Source organism: Tiliqua scincoides, chromosome 7 (genome assembly GCF_035046505.1).
Source record: "Tiliqua scincoides isolate rTilSci1 chromosome 7, rTilSci1.hap2, whole genome shotgun sequence".
NCBI lineage: Eukaryota > Metazoa > Chordata > Lepidosauria > Squamata > Scincidae > Tiliqua > Tiliqua scincoides.
The window spans coordinates 79966267-79990457 of NC_089827.1; the positions used below are offsets into that span (position 1 = coordinate 79966267).

At 46.2% G+C, this 24191-nt stretch overlaps 1 protein-coding gene across 6 annotated transcripts in view; it reads left to right on the top strand.

Moving 5' to 3' along the window:
* The first annotated feature begins 284 nt into the window (after positions 1-284).
* The window catches only part of RAB3IP (RAB3A interacting protein), a 48795-nt gene continuing 24888 nt past the window's right edge, over positions 285-24191 (top strand). Inside the window, exons 1-2 of one of the 6 annotated variants that reach the window (XM_066634664.1) lie at positions 286-385; positions 14779-14829. Coding sequence is in view for 3 of the 6 variants with exons in the window: in XM_066634667.1 (XP_066490764.1) it covers positions 937-989 (53 nt within the window). In the remaining 3 variants the exon portion in view is untranslated. Of the gene's footprint in view, positions 386-901; positions 990-14778; positions 14830-18769; positions 18926-24191 lie in introns of those variants that run through there. The other 5 variants (XM_066634665.1, XM_066634667.1, XM_066634668.1 and 2 more) reach the window with 5 other exon arrangements.

Here is a 24191-nt window from a genome sequence, read left to right on the forward strand (position 1 = left end):
GGGCCACACAAGGCACTCCTGGCTGCTCCTTGTGCGCAGAGAGGCCAGGCCAGGCCAGGCTGGGTGTGCTGCCACCGGTGCCTCCTGCCTGCCTCCTGCCGGCTCGTGCCTCTTGCAGTCTTCTCCACGCGAGGGCGGCAGTTGCAGGATGCCACCTCTAGGGGGAGCCGCAGAGCTTGTTCCGGCTCCTTTTGAGGCTCCGCCCACCCGGGCTTTTCTACCTGGCTTTCCAGTCGACCAATTCCGCCCGGCTTGAGGCTGCCACGTCACGCGCCGCATGCGCGTCCCTGCCTACGCAACGCCCCCTCGCCTGAGGAGACCGGAGGAGGAGGAAGGTGAGACGTCGTCGCTGTGTCGCCTCCGCCTGAGGACCGGCTCGCAGCAGGTGAGTCTGGAGGCACTGCGGGGCGCTCCCTCGGCGCCCCGGGCGGGGAGGCAGCCACCCCGGACTGGAGCAGCAGCCGCTACTCCCTGCCTCCTGCCGTCAGCGGCGCCTGGAGCCTGCGTGGGCGCCTGGCTCGGGGCCTCTCCTCAGCCCCCTGCGCTGCGTGGCAGGGGGCTCGCTTCCCCCAAATGGCCTCCTCCTCTGTGCCCCCCACCTGGTCCCCCCCACCTGGTCCCCTCCTTTTTCTGTGCCCCCCACTTGGTCCTTCCCCCAGTCTGGTTCTCTTCCCCCGCCTGCTCCCTTCCCCTCCACCTGGTCCCTTCCCCCAACCCGGCCCCCTCTTCTTTCTCCTCTGTGCCCTCCCCCACCTGGTCCCCCTCCTCTTCTTTCTCTGTGCCCCCCACCTGATCCTTCCCCCACCTGGCCCTCCCCCACCCTTCCTAAGGGTTCTTTTTGGGTTGCCTTCCTGAGGGTCTCATTTGGGGTCCCTTCCAGCCTTGGCTCTGTACCCCCTGGAATCCCCTCTTTAGCTCTATTCTGTTCCAGTGTGCATGTCTTGTGGCTCTTCTAAGCCTCAATCAGTGTTTCTCAGCCAGTGGTACAGGTATGACCAGTGGTACTTGAGGGGGTGTCCGGTGGTACTTGTGGGACCCCTGCCACCTGGCAAATTGGTTGGCAACCTTCAGTCTCGAAAGACTATGGTATAAGCCTACAGCACCCGGTATTCCCAAGCAGTCTCCCATCCAAGTACTAACCAGGCCTGACCCTGCTTAGCATCCAAGATCAGATGAGATCAGGCATGCGCAGGGTAGGCAGCAAGGCCAGAAATGCAACCATGGCAACAACAAACCGTGGCAGGAGGCCCCCAAGCATGAAAAAAGCCCTCCCACCCACCTCGAATCTCTTACTGATGCCTGCCTTGTGGCTTTTCCAACCCTAGTGCAGTGTTTCTCAACCAGTGGTGGTTGAAGTGGTGTCTGGTGGTACTTGCAGGATCCCCTTGTACTTACAGTCTCCTGGTACTCAGTGTGACCAGGAAAGCAGGAAAGCAATACAACAAACTGTGGCAGGAGGCTCCAAAGCACACTTTCCCCTGTTTGAAAAAGCCCTCCTTTTCTTACTGGTCTCTTACTGATGTTCGTTGCATCACATCTGGCCTCCGAGTCCAGGAGTAACTGGCAGGGATTTCAGTGCTTGTTACTTCCAGTGGTACTTCAAATAGGTGGACGTTGTGAAGTCATATGGCAGAGGGCAAATGTTGAGAAAAACTGTCCTAGTGCAAGTTCAGAAATGGTTCTGTGATTCAATCCAGTATGCAGTGCTTAGGAGACTGTGATATCAATATGGTGTGTTGTGTGTGACTGATACCCAGTCTATGATATGCACAAGGATGTGGCTGTAGCTGACTGGTTGACCCCCCCCCCCCCCTTGTCTTGTTTGTGTTTTTTATCCTTGTGTTAGGATCCCAAGGTGACTTACAGCTGATGAAAAATATAGTTAGTTACTAAATACAAAGGAGGACAGAGTGCCTATATCTTTAACCATTGTATAAAGAGGGCATTTTGGCAGGTGTAGCTCAACATGGAAAGGTTTAAAAAGCTGCACCTGCTAAAATTCCCTCTTTAACAATGGTTAAAGGTATAGACACTTTGTCCCCCTTTGAATCCGGTAACCCTATAAATTCATAGGTTAAGTTAAACCAGTTCACAAGTTATAAAAAAAAACCATAATCTCCTATAGGGGGCTTGGTACCGAGCATTTTTGGACTTTTTTAAGCCCTTAGTACAGTGGTTCTCAAACTCTCTGGGAGGGTTTGAGAGCCAGTAAGTCCTTGCAGGGGCGGGGGGAGGAGGCAGCAGGGGCGGGGGGAAGGCAGCAGCGTGATCCCCAGGATCGTGCCACTCAGGGGGCTGCAGGGGCTTGGGTGCACTTACCCAAGCCTCCTGCAGCCTCCCTGGGGTGTGGGGAGCCCGGCCCAACTTCTGGGGGTCGCACCACTGCCTTCCCCCTGCCTCTAGGCTGCCCCTGCCCCTTAAGGTGGCAGAGACCAGGGTCCTCAGGCTGGGGCATTGCGACGCCCCAGTTTGAATATTATTATTATTATTATTATTATTATTATTATTATTATTATTATTATTATTATTATTATTATTATTATTATTAACAGTATTTATATACAGCTTTTCAACTAAAGTTCACAAAGTGGTTTACAGAGAAAAATCAAATACCTAATGGCTCCCTGTCCCAAAAGGGCTCACAATCTAAAAAAAAAAAAAATAGCACTGCCTTAGTATTTTGAACTTCTTTCCACCTATCTGACATCCATGTCTGCCTCCCAGAACCCCAGCAGTCCTCCCCTCCCCCACCCTGCTTCAGGCATCCACAACTCCTCATATTTTGCATTGTCAGCCTTCTGTTTTTCAGAAACCTGGCTCACATAAGTTACCCCCAAAGCCTGTATATGTGTAGAGCAACACTTGCACCCATTTGTAGCTGCGGTTTCTTAGCTGTGAACCTTGTATGAATGCTCTCTGATTTCCTCCATCTAGAACCCTGGTCCTTTGCCCTCCTTCTGCCCTTATCCTTTATATCTTGAAAGCGGAATAAATTATACAAAATAACTATGCGGAAATGTAATCACCATAATTTGAGCTCAGAAGCTTGATTGATGCAGAATTAAGTGTGTGTTGGGCATGGTATACAGCAAAATATGTAGTTGGCAACCTTCAGTCTCGAAAGACTATGGTATCACGCTCTGAAAGGTGGTTCTGGAACAACGTCTAGTGTGGCTGAAAAGGCCGATTCGGGAGTGACAATCCCTTCCACACCGGGAGCAAGTGCAGTCTGTCCCTGGTCTGTCTCCCTGGCTGTGGGCCTTCCTTCTTTGCCTCTTAGCCTCAGACTGTTGGCCAAGTGTCTCTTCAAACTGGGAAAGGCCATGCTGCACAGCCTGCCTCCAAGCGGGCCGCTCAGAGGCCAGGGTTTCCCACTTGTTGAGGTCCATCCCTAAGGCCTTCAGATCCCTCTTGCAGATGTCCTTGTATCGCAGCTGTGGTCTACCTGTAGGGCGCTTTCCTTGCACGAGTTCTCCATAGAGGAGATCCTTTGGGATCCGGCCATCATCCATTCTCACGACATGACCGAGCCAACGCAGGCGTCTCTGTTTCAGTAGTGCGTACATGCTAGGGATTCCAGCACGTTCCAGGACTGTGTTGTTTGGAACTTTGTCCTGCCAGGTGATGCCGAGAATGCGTCGGAGGCAGCGCATGTGGAAAGCGTTCAGTTTCCTCTCCTGTTGTGAGCGAAGAGTCCATGACTCGCTGCAGTACAGAAGTGTACTCAGGACGCAAGCTCTGTAGACCTGGATCTTGGTATGTTCCGTCAGCTTCTTGTTGGACCAGACTCTCTTTGTGAGTCTGGAAAACATGGTAGCTGCTTTACCGATGCGTTTGTTTAGTTCGGTATAGAGAGAAAGAGTGTCGGAGATTGTTGAGCCAAGGTACACAAAGTCATGGACAACCTCCAGTTCATGTGCAGAGATTGTAATGCAGGGAGGTGAGTCCACGTCCTGAACCATGACCTGTGTTTTCTTCAGGCTGATCGTCAGTCCAAAATCTTGGCAGGCCTTGCTAAAACGATCCATGAGCTGCTGGAGATCTTTGGCAGAGTGGGTAGTGATAGCTGCATCATCGGCAAAGAGGAAGTCACGCAGACATTTCAGCTGGACTTTGGACTTTGCTCTCAGTCTAGAGAGGTTGAAGAGCTTTCCATCTGATCTGGTCCAGAGATAGATGCCTTCTATTGCAGTTCCAAAGGCATGCTTCAGCAGGACAGCGAAGAAAATCCCAAACAAGGTTGGTGCAAGAACACAGCCCTGCTTCACGCCGCTTCGGATGTCAAAGGGGTCTGATGTGGAGCCATTGAAGACAACAGTGCCCTTCATGTCCTTGTGGAAGGATCTGATGATGCTGAGGAGCCTGGGTGGACATCCAATCTTGGGGAGAATCTTGAAGAGGCCATCCCTGCTTACCAGATCGAAGGCCTTCGTGAGATCTATGAAGGCTATAAAGAGTGGCTGTTGTTCCCTGCATTTCTCCTGCAGTTGTCTAAGGGAGAATACCATATCAGTGGTGGACCTGTTGGCTCGGAATCCGCACTGTGATTCTGGATAGACGCTCTCTGCAAGTACCTGGAGCCTCTTTAGTACAACTCGGGCAAACAGCTTTCCTACAACGCTAAGGAGAGAGATGCCGCGGTAGTTGTTGCAGTCACCCCTGTCACCTTTGTTCTTGTACAGCGTGATGATGTTTGCATCCCTCATGTCTTGAGGTACTCCACCTTCTCTCCAGCAGAGACAGAGGATTTCATGCAGCTCAGTGACGATGATCTCTTTGCAGCACTTGAGGACTTCAGCAGGGATGCTGTCTTTTCCAGGTGCCTTGCCAAAGGCAAGGGAGTCCAGGGCCACGTGAAGTTCTTCTAGGGTTGGTTCACTGTCAAGCTCCTCCAACACAGGCAGGCACTCAATGTTGTTCAGCGCTTCTTCGGTGACTACATTTTCTCTGGAGTATAGCTCAGAATAGTGCTGCGCCCAGCGTTCCATCTGCTGCGTCCAATCCTGGGTGACCTCGCCTGTGGCAGACTTCAGAGGGGCAATTTTCTTCTGCGTTGGACCTAGGGCCTGCTTGATACAATCATACATGCCCTTGATGTTGCCCGTGTCAGCTGCTATCTGTATCTCAGAACAGAGCTGGAGCCAGTAGTCGTTAGCACATCTCCTGGCAATCTGCTGGACTTTGCTGCGAGCAGCTCGGAGGACCTGCAGGTTGCGCTCACTGGGACAGGCCTTGTATGCTGCTTGAGCTCTCCTCTTTTCCTCAATGACTGGTGTCAACTCCTCAGAGTGGGCTTCAAACCAGTCTGCCGTCTTGTTGGTCTTCTTGCCAAATATGGACAAGGCATTGTTGTAAACGGCATTCTTGAAATGTTCCCATCTGTTGGATGCGTTTGCATCGACTGGGCCTGGAAGAGATTCCTCAAGCGCTCGTGCAAATTCCTCCACTTTTCTCTGATCCCGGGTCTTGCTGGTATCAATGCGAGGTCTTCCTTCCTTTTTCGTGTGATACAGTCGCTTTGTTTGCAGTTTCACTCTGCTGCACACCAGGGAGTGGTCGGTGTCGCAGGCAGCACCCTGATAGCTGCGTGTGATCTTGATGCTGGGAAGGCTGGAGCGTCTGGTGAGAATCAGGTCGAGCTGGTGCCAGTGCTTTGATCTTGGGTGTCTCCAAGAGACTCTATGTTGGGGCTTCGTGTTGAAGAACGTATTGCTGACACAGAGACCGTGATGACAGCAAAACTCTAGCAGGCGTTGGCCATTTTCATTCATCTTTCCAGTGCCGAACTGACCTAAGCAAGTGGGCCACGAACTGTTATCAGCACCAACTCTAGCATTGAAGTCGCAAAATATACAGCAAAATATAATAATATTAAATGAACTTAAGAATCCTGGCATTTCTTAGAAGAAATATTTGGATGATTTGTGTGATTCAGTGGTAATTATTAAAATACTTGACTGTGTTAAATCTAGAGAGTGCATTAGCATTGCTCAAAAATGAGTGAGGGTAAAGGTTTGTTCCTGGAGTTAAACATTCTTAGTTTGTCTTCCAAACATTGCCTGTGACCTGAGCTGAATTGTCACAGCATCAGGATATGAAGCATAAGTACCTTGTTTGTAATTGCATACATTACAATGCATATTTTCAATCTCTAGAATAAGTTGTTCATGGTAGACCTACTTTTGGTAGCAAAGTTAATACCTTGTAACTGGCTATTTACTAATACAGTTTAAGTACTACAGATTTAAGATAATAGCATTATAAAACCTGAGGTTGGCAGAACCCCTCCTTATGGCCTGCCCCAGTCATGAGTTCTTTCAGTTTCATGTTAAGTCCTGAATGGTGGACTGTGTGGAATGAAATGTAACAATTTTAAAAGTGCTTTTCTGAAGCAGTATTTGGCTTTAAAAAAACAAAACCTGTGATGAGAACTTTGTGGTTTGTCTGTCTTTAAATCTTTTACACCAACTTTCTGTAGAAGTTGTTGATATCTAGAATCTAAGAAAAAACATTTGAAGAGGAACAAATCTTGGGTAGTTCGTTTGAAAGCTACTTTCAGCACAGATGGAAGGCTGATAGCGTATGCATTTTAATATCATTACTATGAACCTAATAAATTATACATGAAACAGGGGCATTGGTGTGCAAAAATTGAAGCAAAATTATGCTTATTTTTTCTTCTGGCAGATTGTGTATGTTTTATATATTGTGTGCATGGCCACATCAAGCCCTTTGTCTTTATTTTCCTATTAGTATGGTTGAGTTCTGTTACACTAGGTTAACATTGCCTTGAGAATGAGAAGGGATAAATAATTTATTCTCGTCATTACGCTTTTAATAAATAACTAATGTGTTTGTACTCTGCAGCTGATACTGAATACTTAACTCTAAAGGGACAACACTTGGTGGGGAATATTCCAGTGTAATTCAGGATTTCACTTTTTATAGCCTTCATAGATCTCACAAAGGCTTTCAACCTGGTCAGCAGAGACGGCCTCTTCAAGATTCCTCCCAAGATTGGATGTCCACCCAGGCTCCTCAGCATCATCAGATCTTTCCACAAGGACGAAGGGCACTGTTGTCTTCGATGGCTCCACATCAGACCCTTTTGACATCTGAAGCGGAGTGAAGCAGGGCTGTGTTCTTGCACCAACCTTGTTTGGGATTTTCTTCGCTGTCCTGCTGAAGCATGCCTTTGGAACTGCAACAGAAGGCATCTATCTCCGGACCAGATCAGACGGAAAGCTCTTCAACCTCTCCAGACTGAGAGCAAAATCCAAAGTCCAGCTGAAATGTCTGCATGACTTCCTCTTTGCCGACAATGCAGCTGTCACTACCCACTCTGCCAAAGATCTCCAGCAGCTCATGGATCGTTTTAGCAAGGCCTGCCAAGATTTTGGACTGACAATCAGCCTGAAGAAAACACAGGTCATGGTTCAGGATGTGGACTCACCTCCCTGCATTACAATCTCTGCGCATGAACTGGAGGTTGTCCATGACTTTGTGTACCTTGGCTCAACGATCTCCGACACTCTTTCTCTCGATACCGAGCTAAACAAGCGCATCGGTAAAGCAGCTACCACATTTTCCAGACTCACAAAGAGAGTCTGGTCCAACAAGAAGCTGACGGAACATACCAAGATCCAGGTCTACAGAGCTTGTGTCCTGAGTACACTTCTGTACTGCAGCGAGTCATGGACTCTTCGCTCACAACAGGAGAGGAAACTGAACGCTTTCCACATGTGCTGCCTCCGACGCATTCTCGGCATCACCTGGCAGGACAAAGTTCCAAACAACACAGTCCTGGAACGTGCTGGAATCCCTAGCATGTATGCACTGCTGAAACAGAGACGCCTGCGTTGGCTCGGTCATGTCGTGAGAATGAATGATGGCCGGATTCCAAAGGATCTCCTCTATGGAGAACTCGTGCAAGGAAAGCGTCCTACAGGTAGACCACAGCTGCGATACAAGGACATCTGCAAGAGGGATCTGAAGGCCTTAGGGATGGACCTCAACAAGTGGGAAACCCTGGCCTCTGAGCAGCCCGCTTGGAGGCAGGCTGTGCAGCATGGCCTTTCCCAGTTTGAAGAGACACTTTGCCAACAGTCTGAGGCTAAGAGGCAAAGAAGGAAGGCCCACAGCCAGGGAGACAGACCAGGGACAGACTGCACTTGCTCTCGGTGTGGAAGGGATTGTCACTCCCGAATCGGCCTTTTCAGCCACACTAGACGCTGTGCCAGAACCACCTTTCAGAGCGCGATACCAGATTCTTTCGAGACTGAAGGTTGCCAATACAATTCAGGATTATCCTTTTCGTTGGGGGAAAAATTATCTAGAGTCTGTACACAAGGAGGCTGTTTGGCATTTTGAAAATCAAAGGATTCAATGATTTTTAAATTACTTGGATGGCTATTCTGATAATGCGTATTCTATCATTTAAGTTGGTGTCATACTGTGCACATATTGTTTGAGACAGGTAGATTAATTTTGCTCTATGCAAAAAGTAGACAACATTTACTCTTAGCTTGCTTGTGAAAACAGTCCTGGCTTTTTGTCTAGCTCAGTGTTTCTCAAACGTTTTAGCACTGGGCCCACTTTTTAGAATGACAATGTGTCATGACCAACCAGAAATGATGTCATTAAGCAGGAAATTGTTTATTATCCCCATACAACAAGATGAAATTTAAGTTTTTAAAAGTTACAATAAGTATAAATTTAGCAATTTATATTAAAGAAGAACCCTCTTAAAGCTCCCAACCTGTTTAAAAAAAAATCCCCAAACATTCCAAATGCTGCAGTCCTATCCATACTTATCCGGAAGTAAGCCCCATTGACTATCATTGTCAAAAGCATATACATAGTAGCCTGTTAAAAGTACAGATCTGTCACACTTCCTCAAATGCAGTCACGTGCCATTGTAGCATCAAGTCTAATATAATAATAAAATTCACATTGAAATGAATGAGGACCCACCTGAAATTGGCTTATGACCCATGTAATCAGTCCCGACCCACAGTTTGAGAAACACTAGGCTAGAGAACATAATTAGTTCCATGGGTGTATTACTGCAATTTGTTTAAAGTTGCATCTGACAAAATGGGCATTAGCACTGCAAACAGGATTTGAGACTTCATTACCTAATGAACATGGCACTGGATGGGGGTTTTAAAAATTCACAAGCAATGCACATTCTTTTCTCCCCCCATTAAAAAGATGCTGAATGGTATTCCTTTTAGTTAAATATAACAATTAGGCTTGGTGTTCTTGAACAGCCACTGAAATTGGAATTTCTTAAAAATCCATGGAAGAGGCTGAGAGGACTATTAGGCAACTTCAAGGTGAGCTGCTGTTGTTCTCTCTGTTCTGGTTGAATGCAAAGGCCAGTGACCATGGCAGAAATTTGAGGGATCTGGACAATGTCCCAGCATTGTCATTTGAATATATTGGAATAAAAGAGCTTTTTGGGAGGGGGTGGTCCCCTCCAGAATTTGTTATAGCTATAACATTTATTAAACTTGTACAGGTTGGGCATCCCTTATCCAAAGTGCTTGGAATCAGAAGTGTGTTAGATTTCAGATTCTTCTGTATTTCAAAATACTTTCATACACATAATGAGAGATCTTGGGGATGGGGTCAAAGTCTAAACAGAATTCATTTGTTTTATATACCCCTTATACACATAGTCTGAAGGTCATTTTATACAATATTTTTAATTTTGTACATGAAACAAGGTTTGTGCATGGAATGCATCAATTTGTAATTTTATTTCTTTAGGCAAAAAATGTTTTTTAAAAAATCATGTTGGTGCTCAAAATAGTTCTGTGTTTTAGAATATTCCGTATTCAGAATTCTGGATAAGGAGTATTCAATGTGTATTTATTTCAGTCTCTTGCTTTGTTGGGGTAAGTGAGGTGGCCTTACAGCTGTTTATTCAGTGATATCCTGAGAAGGGCTACTGTTAGTGTGAAGGTTTTTACACACCATGGGAATAGTTCTTGAATCTCTGTGCTGTGTGTGGTTTAGTAACATATGAATTCAACTCAGAAAAATTGGTGAAACCGCAACTAGCCCTGCATCACAAAGGCCTGTTGCTGAGTAACTTGTATATTCTTGGTTTTTGTTCTGTGTGCTTGCAGAAGTGGCATTAAAGGTGAGAACTGACAGAGGGCTGCTTGGCCTGTTCTCCAAGTCCTTGGTACCACTTGCAGTGGTGGCACCTCTAGTCTGATAATGTATCTGATGGTACATTGGGTGCTATTAGAGGTCCAGTGTAGGGCTTTCTGTCAGGGTCCTTGTTAACCTGGCACCACCAGTGCGTGCTTGCAATGTGCTCTTCAGGAATTCATTCCTTATATATAAACATGCGATAGTCTAGTTAATCCTATTGAGAACTGCTGCTTAAATGAAATGGGAATTGCAGGGTGCATTTTTTCATATGATCAGAAAAAGCACAAGCACTTCTGTATTTGTAGATGGCAATTAGACCTGTTTGGGGATGAGGGCATTTTTGCCTAGTCCACAGATGTGTATATTTGGTCCCTGTTGCGTATATGTGATGTTGGGCAGAAATGACTTAAGGCAAAAAAATTACTGAATAAAAGAGTGGCAGATTACATATTAGAATGGAAAATCTAACTAGCATTTGAGAATATAAGATGAGCCCTGCTGGATCAGACCAAAGGCCCATTTAGTCCAGCTTCCTGTATTTCACAGCGGCCCACCAGGTGCCTCAGGGAGCACACAAGACAACAAGAGACCAGCATCCTGTTGCCAGTCCCTTGCACCTGGCATTCAGAGATAGGTTGTGTCTAAAACCAAGCTGTTGCACATAGTCATCATAACTTCTAACCTGTTATGAACTTTTCTTCCATCAATCTGTCCAGCTCCCCTTTAAAAGACATCTAGGCCTGGTACCATCATAACATCCTGGAGCAAGGAGTTCCACAGATTGATCATTATGCTGAGTAAAGAGAAGAGCTGCAGAGAGTGATTTTAGTATCTGGAATATACCTTTGCTATATATTGACACACAAATTCTTAAGCATTGACTTGACTTGATCTGAAAAATGTGTTCATGGTTCTGTTTATGAACTATGAGTTTCGTCTCTTATAGAAATAAAAATGAAAGGCAAGGCCTTATTGGAGTTTGGAAGCAATCCGTGTAGTGTAGCACGTGACTATGGGTGCAATCCTATGCACTTACCTGGATATAAGTCCTAGTAAACTTTGTTGGCCTTACTTCTGAGTAAACATGGCATAAGATTGTGAGGTAGGTGGGCTTGGGTAAGCCACACTGTCTGTCAGTCCCTTCCAACTAAAATATGGTGATAATGCTTTTTCTATAGGGTTGTAAAGTTACATCATAACGGATATGAAGTACTTTGCATGCTCAAAAAGCATAATACAAATGTCAAGTGGAGTGTCAGAAAGCTGCCTTTGTGGCGAAAAAACAGCCAGCTCTTAGAAAGCTATGTGGCGGAAGAGAGATCTAGCGTGCTCTTCTCCCTGCAGTGATTGTATTCAGCGGCCTGGAGTTTGTTGTGTGAGAGAGTGTCCAAGTGTTCAGTCTCTTTCCCTTCTACTACCACTATATTCTAAAGAGGTTCCATTCTAAGGAGGGCTAGTTTATATTTTGTCTAATGTTGTCCTTGGGTCACTCTGTTCTGGAACTGAAGTGGCTTCTGCTTAATGAAAATGATGTCCATAGTGCTACTTAATAGTGACTTGTCAGAAGTGAAGTACAAAGCCCTTTGTAGTTGGAGGCATTTTCCTTTTGTTTGGTTTGACAAATGAGACTCGGACTTGTTTTATGGGGTTGTCTCAGGGTTATAGAACATGTACACAAGCCCTGAGTGACTGTGAAATGTTTATCACTTTATCTCTGTTTGTGGAACTAAAACACTAGTGCTCTGCAATAGTGATTTGTTTTGATAGCTTGTTTTGCGTTCATGACTTTGTCACTTTAATAAGGAACAAAATACTGGCCTTGGGTCATCTTTTCACATGAGACTGGATTTTATCACCTTGTGCATAACGTATTTAGCAATTAGGCACAGTTATCAAATGCCAGTATGCAACTTACCATTGCACACAGTTATCAAATAACTGGCAGCTGAATTGTAGGATAGTGCCTAACTGTAGTGTAAAACATGGGTAACTGTTGACTGTTGCTGCTGTCTTTCAAAACATGAAATCATTTCTGTAATCTGTTTACATCCCATTCAGTGCCATTTACCATACATTTCTTGTCCTTTGTCTACATGCATCTGTCTGAAAATGTTGCTGAAAATGTCTAACACCCTCAAGACTTGCGAGGGAAGGGAGGCCTTGCATCAGGTGGCAGCCAACTCTCTGGGGTCCAGCCTCTAGGAAGGGTTGGATTACATGACACAAAGGTTTAGTGTGGTACTGCTTTTCTGTCTTCAATGTTACCACTAAATACAGAGTTATGACATGTGCTGCCACTTTGCTTGTGTTCCCATCCTGATGAAATTTATGAGTTTAAAAAAATGGATGCCATAAAAGATCTTCCCAATAAGATTAAGACCGAAATAATACATAGTGTTTACATAGTACGTACTTCCAGATGTTCAAAGAGAACATAAGAACAGCCCCACTGGATCAGGCCATAAGCCCATCTAGTCCAGCTTCCTGTATCTCACAGCGGCCCACCAAATGCCCCAGGGAGCACACCAGATAACAAGAGACCACATCCTGGTGCCCTCCCTTGCATCTGCCATTCTGACATAGCCCATTTCTAAAATCAGGAGGTTGCACATACCCATCATGGCTTGTAACCCATAATGGATTTTTCCTCCAGAAACTTGTCCAATCCCCTTTTAAAGGCGTCCAGGCCAGATGCCATCCCCACATCCTGTGGCAAGGAGTTCCACAGACCGACCACACGCTGAGTAAAGAAATATTTTCTTTTGTCTGTCCTAACCCACCCAAAACTCAAATTTAGTGGATGTCCCCTGGTTCTGGTGTTATGTGAGAGTGTAAAGAGCATCTCCCTATCCACTCTGTCCATCCCCTGCATAATTTTGTATGTCTCAGTCACGTCCCCCCTCAGGCGTCTCTTTTCTAGGCTGAAGAGGCCCAAACGCTGTAGCCTTTCCTCATAAGGAAGGTGCCCCAGCCCCGTAATCATCTTAGTCGCTCTCTTTTGCACCTTTTCCATTTCCACTATGTCTTTTTTGAGATGTGGCGACCAGAACTGGACGCAATACTCCAGGTGTGGCCTTACCATAGATTTGTACAACGGCATTATAATATTAGCCATTTTGTTCTCAAAACAAAAGAGCTGCAGAAGAGCTTTGCAGATGTCCTTTTAAGTTGGCCTGCATCTGTCCCCATGTTGTAGATTTGCTATGTTTTAGAACACTTAATAAAATCAGAATACATTGTGCAAATATGGTCATTTTTTTTTGTAATTGACACATGAGCATTCCATTTTTAGCTTGCACAATTTGCTGTTCAATCTTACATTTTAGACCAGGTGACGGACTCAAACTTCTGAATTTTTTATAGCATCAATGCAATCAATTCCCCTGGGGGCTGGGGATAAGAATAGGCCCTCAGTTTGGCTGTACTTGTCGTAAGAGGCGACTAAACAGCCACCGGGTAGATGGGGCTCGTCAGCTTGGGAAGGCAGCTCATCTGAGAGAAGGAAAACTCTGATCCCAAACCTCCACTGCCTTGTGGCTACATCCAGTTGTGGAAAAGGCTTCAGGAGTCAACCTCGAGGCAAAATCCGGAGCCGGAGTCCCTGAGGCAGTTCATGGCTGAACACAGTCACGTTCTGGCAACTCCTGGGACGCCGCTGTAACCAACCGTATTGGCCTCTGCCTTTCCATTGGACCATTTCAGCGACATGGAGAGGGGGGATTTGCTGCACGGGTAACAGCCTATCCTCCATACCTACTTTACCCAGGCTTCGCGCATTGGAGAGGACACTCTGTTCCAGAACCACCATTCAGAGCGTGACACCATAGTCTTCCGAGACTGAAGGATACCAACAATGCAAGTGGCGCTTCACAGAACAACCTAAATTAAACGAGCATCTAAGATTTTAAATTCACAATGCAAGCCTATGCATGTTTACTCAGAAGTAAGTCTCATTGTATTCAATGGGGCTTAACTGTTGAGGACAGTAGCCTTGCTGTCCAGTCCTAATCCGCTTTCCAGCACAGATGCAGCCCCAAGGTAAGGGAAACCCCCTTACTTTGAGGAGATCTCCATGACTGCTCTGCCTTTGCAGGATGTGTGTCTCATTGGCACAGCTGCATCAGTGCTGAAAAGTTAGTTAGGATTGGGCCGTCTGTTTATAAACTTTTGTTGAAAAGCGGTATATAGATACTGTTAATAATAATATGCTTAATATTGAAAGTTGGGAGATAACAAACGGAGGAAGAGAATAACAGTAGGGTGATAAGGGGTGTATGTGAGCAAGTGCAATTGCACCAACAGGCTTAGTTTTGGGAATTGTGTTACCCTTTATGCAAATGTAGGATTGGGGTAGACTTTAAATTGTACGCAGTTTGCATTACAGTGCAATACACACATTACTGCACAGGTGCTCAACTCATCATTTAGGGAGGAACTGAAACTACCATGAGATGGGGAGATGTTTTGAATATATGCCCTAGAATAATTTGCTCAATGCTGTCACAAATGTGGTAACTTCTGGGCTCTTGGGTGTAGTCAAATTCTGCAGTTTTTAGCTTGAATCAGCTTTATGTGCTTGACTTGTGACTCATTGAAATTTGGCCTTTTCAGGGTGAATATGCTTTAAACCGTGAGGCTCAGGCATGGACACAACAAGTGATGGTAAGCGTAGTTCCTGAATAAATAGGCACTGAGAGAAACTGGGGGCCCTATGTGTCTCTGCTTTATAAAATGTAACTGAATGCTGAGTTTGTTGCAGGCCAGAAAGGAAAGTTCTGGTCCAATTTCATCCTGAAGCAATAGCCTTAACTTTGAGAGCTCACCTTCTCTCTCAGTCTTCTGCATGTATTAAAAGTTTTTATTATAGTTCAGAAGTGTGACCGCAAAATGAGGTGTGCAGTTTGCATAAAACATAGATCTAAAATTTTCTCTTCTTGTCACAGCAAACATTGAAATCAGATTGGATATGACCCTTTTTCTCAATAGTGTGTGTTAATAGAAAGGTAATTTGCAGTCTGACAGGCTAACAGGCTCCTCATTGTGTCTTGAGTGGGGAGGGGAGTTCTTGGCAGAGCATTTTGCAAGTAGCAAGGTGCAGCATTCCAGAGAATAACAGTGTTCCTTGTGTTTGTGCTTCTAGGTTTTTAATCAAAGCTTAAGCAGAGTTGTCGTGGTATTAATTTTCCTCACTTCTCTGCATGCAGTATGTAATACAGGAGACAGAATAATATTTTGAGGTACATTTAAGCCACGGTTTAACTATTTTCAGTAGTTATATTAAATCATTGCATTGTATCTTATGTATTGGTATGTTGTAGGTATCTCAGTAACTCTGTGAGATACAACGGACTCTCCACATCTGCGGGTCATGTGTTTGCAGATTTGACTCGCTGCAGACATAGCTCCCTGGATGTGGAGGGTCCCCTTTGCGCAGTTACTGTATAGTACTTACCTGAGTTCTCCAGAGGCTGTTCCTGGCCTGCAAGGCGCTCCCTTGGCCTCTCCAGGCCTCAGAATGCCTTGCAGAGGTGTCTGGAACTGACAGGAAATTGTAAAGTTGCTTTTCACAAGGCGCTCTGAGGCCAATGGAGTCTAAAGGAGTGTCCTGTAGGCCTGGAATGGCCTCCCAGGGCCTTAGGATGCTGGAATTCAGCATCCACAGTTTTTGGTATCTGGGGATTCCAAGAACAGAACCTGTAAGTATGAAGGGCCAACCTGTAGTTGTCAACGGAAAGGAGCCATTCTTGGACCCAGGTTTCTCAGCCCAGCACTCCAGCCACTACTCTGTGCCCACTCTCCATACAGGTTTGCATGTTGAGTGGGAACATGTTTTCTTTCACCAAATATATTTGGGTCACCTACTTCAGTACTAATAGCTGTACCAGTTTCTTCTCTTGTCCTTGCTGCTGAGCATTGCAGAATGGAAACCTATTAAATAAACTCAGGGATAAGTAATGACTGTAAGATGTTGTAGATCCTTGTAACAGCTCTTGAATCAATGACCTTCTGGCACCTGATCCAGTTTACCCTGTGCACAGAATTGTTCATGTGCATTTTCTGCTTAATGTGAATAGTATGATATTGGAGGAGGGGATTTGTGTAAGATAGGAAATCTGTGACTGGGTGATAAGGAGATGCAAAATGCAGTTTTCTGTATACAAAACTTAATGCATGTGGATGATTGCTTATGATTCCAAAACTTAATGATGTGGATGATTGTGGATGACCAGCCTCATTCAGAACTCTAGTAGGATGGTTAAAAATGATTTCTAAAATAGATAATTTCTGTATGAATATTGTTGAAGATAACTACACATGGCACAATTGGCTGTGTACTCTGTTGTAGTAGTAGTGGGTTTAATCATGAATGCAAGTTACTAGAAAGTTATCACAGCCACAGGGATGCATTCCCTGACTTCAGGAGAAACCATTTGTAATAACCTAAGGAAGCTCATTCGCTTCCATAGTACCTAGAGGAAATGGAATGCTTCTTGTATTCTGTTTTTTACTCACCTAAGATCTGGAATTTGCTCAGTTCGCAAATATTTACTCTCTAAACAAGGGTGCTTCCTTCTCAGTTGATGAAAAGAATTGCATTGCTTTATAACTACCAACTCTAGCTCCTGGATTTTGCAGGGACCTTTAGTGATCTCTAAACAGGCCAGGACATAGCCCCTGAGAAGAATTTTATAAGGGAGTACATAGCTTCTTTTGAGACCCTTCCCTTCTCCCTTCAAATATGAATTTGGTTCCCAAGTTTCCTTTTTGACCCGAGCCCAGGTACTGTTGTCTTGTGTGCTCCCTGAAGCATTTGGTGGGCCACTATGAGGTACAGGAAGCTGGACTAGATGGGCCTTTAGCCTGATCCAGCGGGGCTCATGTTTTTATGTACTGTACAATGTACTCCCTCCCCCCTGACCCCTGTCAGGACACATGGGTTGCAGTGAGCAAAAGTTTTAGATTTTGAACTTTTCTGTTTCAGGGCTGGCAATGGGGTAAAAGTATTGCAGAATATAAGAGAAGGAAGAGAAGTGAAACAGGAAGCCACAGTAATAGAAAGGAAAGAAGGAAGACTATGTTCTGTGTACAGTTTCTTGTATTTGTTTCAACACAGTCTCAGGAGGGGGAAAACATCTTAGTAGTTTAACCAATTAAGCTTCATCATTGCTTAGGAAACATGACCAGTGGAAAACATGATATTTATATACAGATACTGCTTTAGATAATCATCATTGGCATCCTTTAGTCTCTGGAGACTCAGGTACCGTGCTCTGAAAGTGGTTCTGGTACAGCGTCTAGTGTGGCTGAAGAGGCCAATTTGGGAGTGACAATCCCTTCCACACTGGGAGCAAATGTAGTCTGTCCCTGGTCTGTCTCCCTGGCTGTGGGCCTTCCTTCTTTGCCTCAGTCTGTTGGCCAAGTGTCTCTTCAAACTGGGAAAGGCCATGCTGCACAGCCTGCCTCCAAGTGGGATGCTCAGAGGCCAGGGTTTCCCATCTGTTGAGGTCCATTCCTAAGGCCTTCAGATCCCTCTTGCAGATGTCCTTGTATCGCAGCTGTGGTCTGCCTGTGGGGTGCTTTCCCTGCACGAGTTCTCCATAGAGGAGATCCTTTGGGATCCGGCCATCATCCATTCTCATGACATGACCAAGCCAGCGCAGGCGTCTTTGTTTCAGCAGTGCAAACATGCTAGGGATTCCAGCTCATTCCTGGACTGTGTTGTTTGGAACTTTGTCCTGCCAGGTGATGCCGAGGATGCGTCAGAGGCAGTGCATGTGGAAAGCGTTCAGTTTCCTCTCCTGTTGTGAGCGAAGAGTTCATGACTTGCTGCAGTACAGAAGTGTACTCAAGCCGCAAGCTCTGTAGACCTGGATCTTGGTATGTTTCGTTAGCTTCTTGTTGGACCAGACTCTCTTTGTGAGTCTGGAAAACGTGTTAGCTGCTTTACCGATGAGTTTGTTTAGCTTGGTATTGAGAGAAAGAGTGTCGAAGATTGTTGAGCCAAGGTACACAAAGTCATGGACAACCTCCAGTTCATGCGCAGAGATTGTAATGCAGGGAGGTGAGTTCACATCCTGAACCATGACCTGTGTTTTTTTCAGGCTGATTGCCAATCCAAAGTCTTGGCAGGCCTTGCTAAAATGATGCATGAGCTGCAGAAGATCTTTGGTGGTGACAGCTGCATCGTCGGCAAAGAGGAAGTCACGCAGACATTTCAGCTGGACTTTGGACTTTGCTCTCAGTCTGGAGAGGTTGAAGAGCTTTCTTTCTGATCTGGTCCAGAGATAGATGCCTTCTGTTGCAGTTCCAAAGGCCTGCTTCAGCAGGACAGCGAAGAAAATCCCAAACAAGGTTGGTGCAAGAACACAGCCCTACTTCACTCCACTTTGGATGTCAAAGGGGTCTGATGTGGAGCCATCGAAGACAACAGTGCCCTTCATGTCCTTGTGGAAAGATCTGATGATGCTGAGGAGCCTGGGTGGACATCCGATCTTGGGGAGAATCTTGAAGAGGCCGTCCCTGCTGACCAGTTTGAAAGCCTTCATGAGATCTATGAAAGCTATAAAGAGTGGCTGTCGTTGTTCCCTGCATTTCTCCTGCAGTTGTCTAAGGGAAAATACCATATCAGTGGTGGACCTGTTTGCTCAGAATCCGCACTGCAATTCTGGATAGATGCTCTCTGCAAGTACCTGGAGCCTCTTTGTACCTGGATGCTGGAAGTACCTGGATGCTCTCTGCAGGTACCTGGAGATTGAAGGTGGGTCCGACTCCACCGTAGAATCTGTGGGTTAAATTACCAGGCCTGAGCAGTGATGTAATACTGGGGGCGTGCTATCGTCCTCCAGACCAGAAATCGGATGGGGACCTTGAAATGAGAAAACAGATCAGGGAGGTGACAAGGAGGGACAGGGTTGTAATCATGGGGGACTTCAATTATCCTCATATTGACTGGGTCAATTTGTGTTCTGGTCACGATAAGGAAACCGGATTTCTTGATGTTCTAAATGACTGTGGCTTAGAGCAGCTAGTCACGGAGCCCACCAGAGGACAGGTGACTCTGGATTTAATATTGTGCGGTACGTAGAACCTGGTTAGTGATGTCAGTGTTACTGAGCCATTGGGGAACAGTGATCATGCTGCGATCCGTTTTGACATGCACGTTGGGGGAAGAATACCAGGCAAATCTCTGACAAAAACCCTTGACTTCCGACGGGCGGACTTCCCTCAAATGAGGAGGCTGGTTAGAAGGAGGTTGAAAGGGAGGGTAAAAAGAGTCCAATCTCTCCAGAGTGCATGGAGGCTGCTTAAAACAACAGTAATAGAGGCCCAGCGGAGGTGTATACCGCAAAGAAAGAAGGGTTCCACTAAATCCAGGAGGGTGCCCGCATGGCTAACCAGCCAAGTTAGAGAGGCTGTGAAGGGCAAGGAAGCTTCCTTCCGTAAATGGAAGTCTTGCCCTAATGAGGAGAATAAAAAGGAACATAAACTGTGGCAAAAGAAATGTAAGAAGGTGATACGGGAGGCCAAGCGAGACTATGAGGAACGCATGGCCAGCAACATTAAGGGGAATAATAAAAGCTTCTTCAAATATGTTAGAAGCAGGAAACCCTCCAGAGAAGTGGTTGGCCCTCTGGATGGTGAGGGAGGGAAAGGGGAGATAAAAGGAGACTTAGAGATGGCAGAGAAATTAAATGAGTTCTTTGCATCTGTCTTCACGGCAGAAGACCTCGGGCAGATACCGCTGCCCGAACGGCCCCTCCTGACCGAGGAGTTAAGTCAGATAGAGATTAAAAGAGAAGATGTTTCAGACCTCATTGATAAACTAAAGATCAATAAGTCACCGGGCCCTGATGGCATCCACCCAAGAGTTATTAAGGAATTGAAGAATGAAGTTGCAGATCTCTTGACTAAAATATGCAACTTGTCCCTCAAAACGGCCACAGTGCCAGAGGATTGGAGGATAGCAAATGTCACGCCTATTTTTAAAAAGGGAAAGAGGGGGTACCTGGGAAACTACAGGCCAGTCAGCCTAACATCCATACCGGGTAAGATGGTGGAATGCCTCATCAAAGATAGGATCTCAAAACACATAGACGAACAGGCCTTGCTGAGGGAGAGTCAGCATGGCTTCTGCAAGGGTAAGTCTTGCCTCATGAACCTTATAGAATTCTTTGAAAAGGTCAAAAGGCATGTGGATGTGGGAGAACCCCGTGGACATTATATATCTGGACTTTCAGAAGGCGTTTGACATGGTCCCTCACCAAAGGCTACTGAAAAAACTCCACAGTCAGGGAATTAGAGGACAGGTCCTCTCGTGGATTGAGAACTGGTTGGAGGCCAGGAAGCAGAGAGTGGGTGTCAATGGGCAATTTTCACAATGGAGAGAGGTGAAAAGCGGTGTGCCCCAAGGATCTGTCCTGGGACTGGTGCTTTTCAACCTCTTCATAAATGACCTGGAGACAGGGTTGAGCAGTGAAGTGGCTAAGTTTGCAGACGACACCAAATTTTTCTGAGCGGTGAAGACCAGAAGTGATTGTGAGGAGCTCCAGAAGGATCTCTCCAGACTGGCAGAATGGGCAGCAAAATGGCAGATGCGCTTCAATGTCAGTAAGTGTAAAGTCATGCACATTGGGGCAAAAAATCAAAACTTTAGATATAGGCTGATGGGTTCTGAGCTGACTGTGACAGATCAGGAGAGAGATCTTGGGGTGGTGGTGGACAGGTCGATGAAAGTGTCGACCCAATGTGCGGCGGCAGTGAAGAAGGCCAATTCTATGCTTGGGATCATTAGGAAGGTTATTGAGAACAAAACGGCTAGTATTATAATGCCGTTGTACAAATCGATGGTAAGGCCACACCTGGAGTATTGTGTCCAGTTCTGGTTGCCGCATCTCAAAAAAGACATAGTGGAAATGGAGAAGGTGCAAAAGAGAGCGACTAAGATGATTACGGGGCTGGGGTACCTTCCTTATGAGGAAAGGCTACGGCGTTTGGGCCTCTTCAGCCAATAAAAGAGACGCCTGAGGGGGGACATAACTGAGACATACAAAATTATGCAGGGGATGGACAGAGTGGATAGGGAGATGCTCTTTACACTCTCACATAACACCAGAACCAGGGGACATCCACTAAAATTGAGTTTTGGGTGGGTTAGGACAGACAAAAGAAAATATTTCTTTACTCAGCATGTGGTCAGTCTGTGGAACTCCTTGCCACAGGATGTGGTGATGGCGTCTAGCCTAGACGCCTTTAAAAGGGGATTGGACAAGTTTCTGGAGGAAAAATCCATTATGGGTTACAAGCCATGATGTGTATGCGCAACCTCCTGATTTTAGAAATGGGTTATGTCAGAATGCCAGATGCAAGGGAGGGCACCAGGATGAGGTCTCTTGTTACCTGGTGTGCTCCCTGGGGCATTTGGTGGGCCGCTGTGAGATACAGGAAGCTGGACTAGATGGGCTTATGGCCTGATCCAGTGGGGCTGTTCTTATGTTCTCTTTAGTGCAACTCGGGCAAACAGCTTTCCTACGTCGCTAAGGAGAGAGTTGCCGCGGTAGTTATTGTAGTCACCCCTGTCGCCTTTGTTCTTGTACAGCGTGATGATGTTTGCATCCCTCATGTCCTGTGGTACTCCACCTTCTCTCCAGCAGAGACAGAGGATTTCATGCAGCTCAGTGGCAATGATCTCTTTGTAGCACTTTAGGACTTCAGCAGGGATGCTGTCTTTCCCAGGTATCTTGCCAGAGGCAAGAGAGTCCAGGGCCATGTGAAGTTCTGCTAGGGTTGGTTCACTGTCGAGCTCCTCCAACACAGGCAGGCACTCAGTGTTGTTCAGCACTTCTTTGATAACTACCTTTTCTCTGGAATACAGCTCAGAGTAGTGCTGCACCCGCGTCTCATCTGTTGCGCCCGGTCCTGGATGACCTTGCCTGTGGCAGACTTCAGAGGGAAGTTCTCTTCTGTGTTGGACCTAGGGCCTGCTTGATACCATCATACATGCCCTTGATGTTGCCTTTGTCAGCTGCTATCTGTATCTGGGATCAGAGTTGGAGCCAGTAGTTGGCACATCTCCTGGCAGTCTGCTGGACTTTGCTGCAAGCAGCTCGGAGGACCTGCAGGTTGCGCTCACTGGGATTGGCTTTGTATGCTGCTAGAGCTGTCCTCTTTTCCTCAATGACTGGTGTCAACTCCCCAGAGTGGGCTTCAAACCAGTCTGCCCTCTTGTTGGTCTTCTTGCCGAATACAGACAAGGCGGTGTTGTAAACAGCGTTCTTGAAATGTTCCCATCTGTTGGATGCATTTGCATCGGCCAGGGCTGGAAGAATTGCATTGGCCGGGCCTGGAAGAGATTCCTCAAGCGCTTGTGCAAATTCCTCCACTTTTCCCTGATCCCAGGTCTTGCTGGTGTCAATGTGAGGTCTTCCTTCCTTTTTCGTGTGATACAGTCGCTTTGTTTGCAGTTTCACTCTGCTGCACACCAGGGAGTGGTCGGTGTCACAGGCAGCACCCTGATAACTGCATGTGATCTTGATGCTGGAAAGGCTGGAGCATCTGGTTGAGCTGGTGCCAGTGCTTTGATCGTGGGTGTCTCCAATAGACTCTGTGTTGGGGCTTCATGTTGAAGAAGGTGTTGCTGACACAGACCGTGATGGCAAAACTCTAGCAGGTGTTGGCCGTTTTCGTTCATCTTCCCAGTGCTGAATGAGCTAAGCAAGTGGGCCACGAACTGTTATCAGTACCAACTCTAGCATTGAAGTCGCCAAGGATGAACAATGACTCTTTCTCGGGGACTTTCTTGATAGTGGCGGCCAGGTCATCATACGAGTTCCATGTACCTGGTGGCTGTTTAGTTGCTTTAAATCAGGGGTCTCCAAACCCTGGCCCTGGACCAGATACGGTTGGTTCCAGCGGCGTCGCAGGAGTTGCCAGAACGTGACTGTGTTCAGCCATGAACTGCCTCAGGGACTCCGGCTCCTGATTTTGCCTCGAGGTTGACTCCTGAAGCCTTTTCCATAACTGGATGTAGCCACAAGGCAGTGGAGGTTTGGCACACAAGGCAGTCAGAGTTTTCCTTCTCGCAGATGAGCTGCATTCCCAGGCTGACGAGTCCCATCTACCCGGTGGCTGTTTAGTCGCCTCTTACGACAAGTACAGCCAAACTGAGGGCCTATTCTTATCCCCTAGGGGGAATTCTAGGATTGAATTCTAGGATTGAATTATATATTGGGAAAGGCCAGTGAGATGTCTGTACCAAGTACCTGCTTAAATATTTTGGTTTGGCTCAGTCACAGATATTAGTGATGACAAAATATGACATGTTTCTTGATATGCTGTGTTTGATAACCAGAACTTGCAGGCCTGTTCTTGTGTCTTTGAAGACCCATGCAAGAAGAAGAATACTTACAGTGGCACTTTTTTCTGAAACCAGTGCACCAATTCGTAACTAAAAATACCATTTTTTCAATTGCACACCAGTTATTATGTGAGCATATTCTATGAACAAGTTTTTGGACCGCATGTTCTAAAAAAATTAAGATGGCAGGAAATTGTATATTCACTCTTAATTACAGTGGGCCCTCTCTATCAGCGGGGGGATCTGCTCCTGGATCCCATGGATACTGATTTCCACACATAATAGAATCCATGGAGAGGCCTGGCCCGGAAAACCAGAAATGCATTTCACAAGGCTCCCAGCAGGCCTTCTGAGGTGTAGGGAGGCAGTGCATGACCTCCCAGCACCTCAGAAGGTCTGCTGGAGCCTTCTGAAAGGCATTTCTGGTTTGACGGAAAAGACCTGGGGAGGCAATGTGCTGCTTCCCCTCAGAACACCTCCCAGAAGAGACCAGAAGGTCATGTGCAACCTTCCAGCAAGGGTCAGCTCCTATATCGAGTCAAATCTGTGGGTGCCAAGCTTGCAGATAAGGAGGGTGTACTGTGTATCCTTTAACACTTTGCAAACTCGCAACCATAACTATTAAGAATTAATATTTAGTCTTAATATGATTTATTATGTCGTTGTTCGT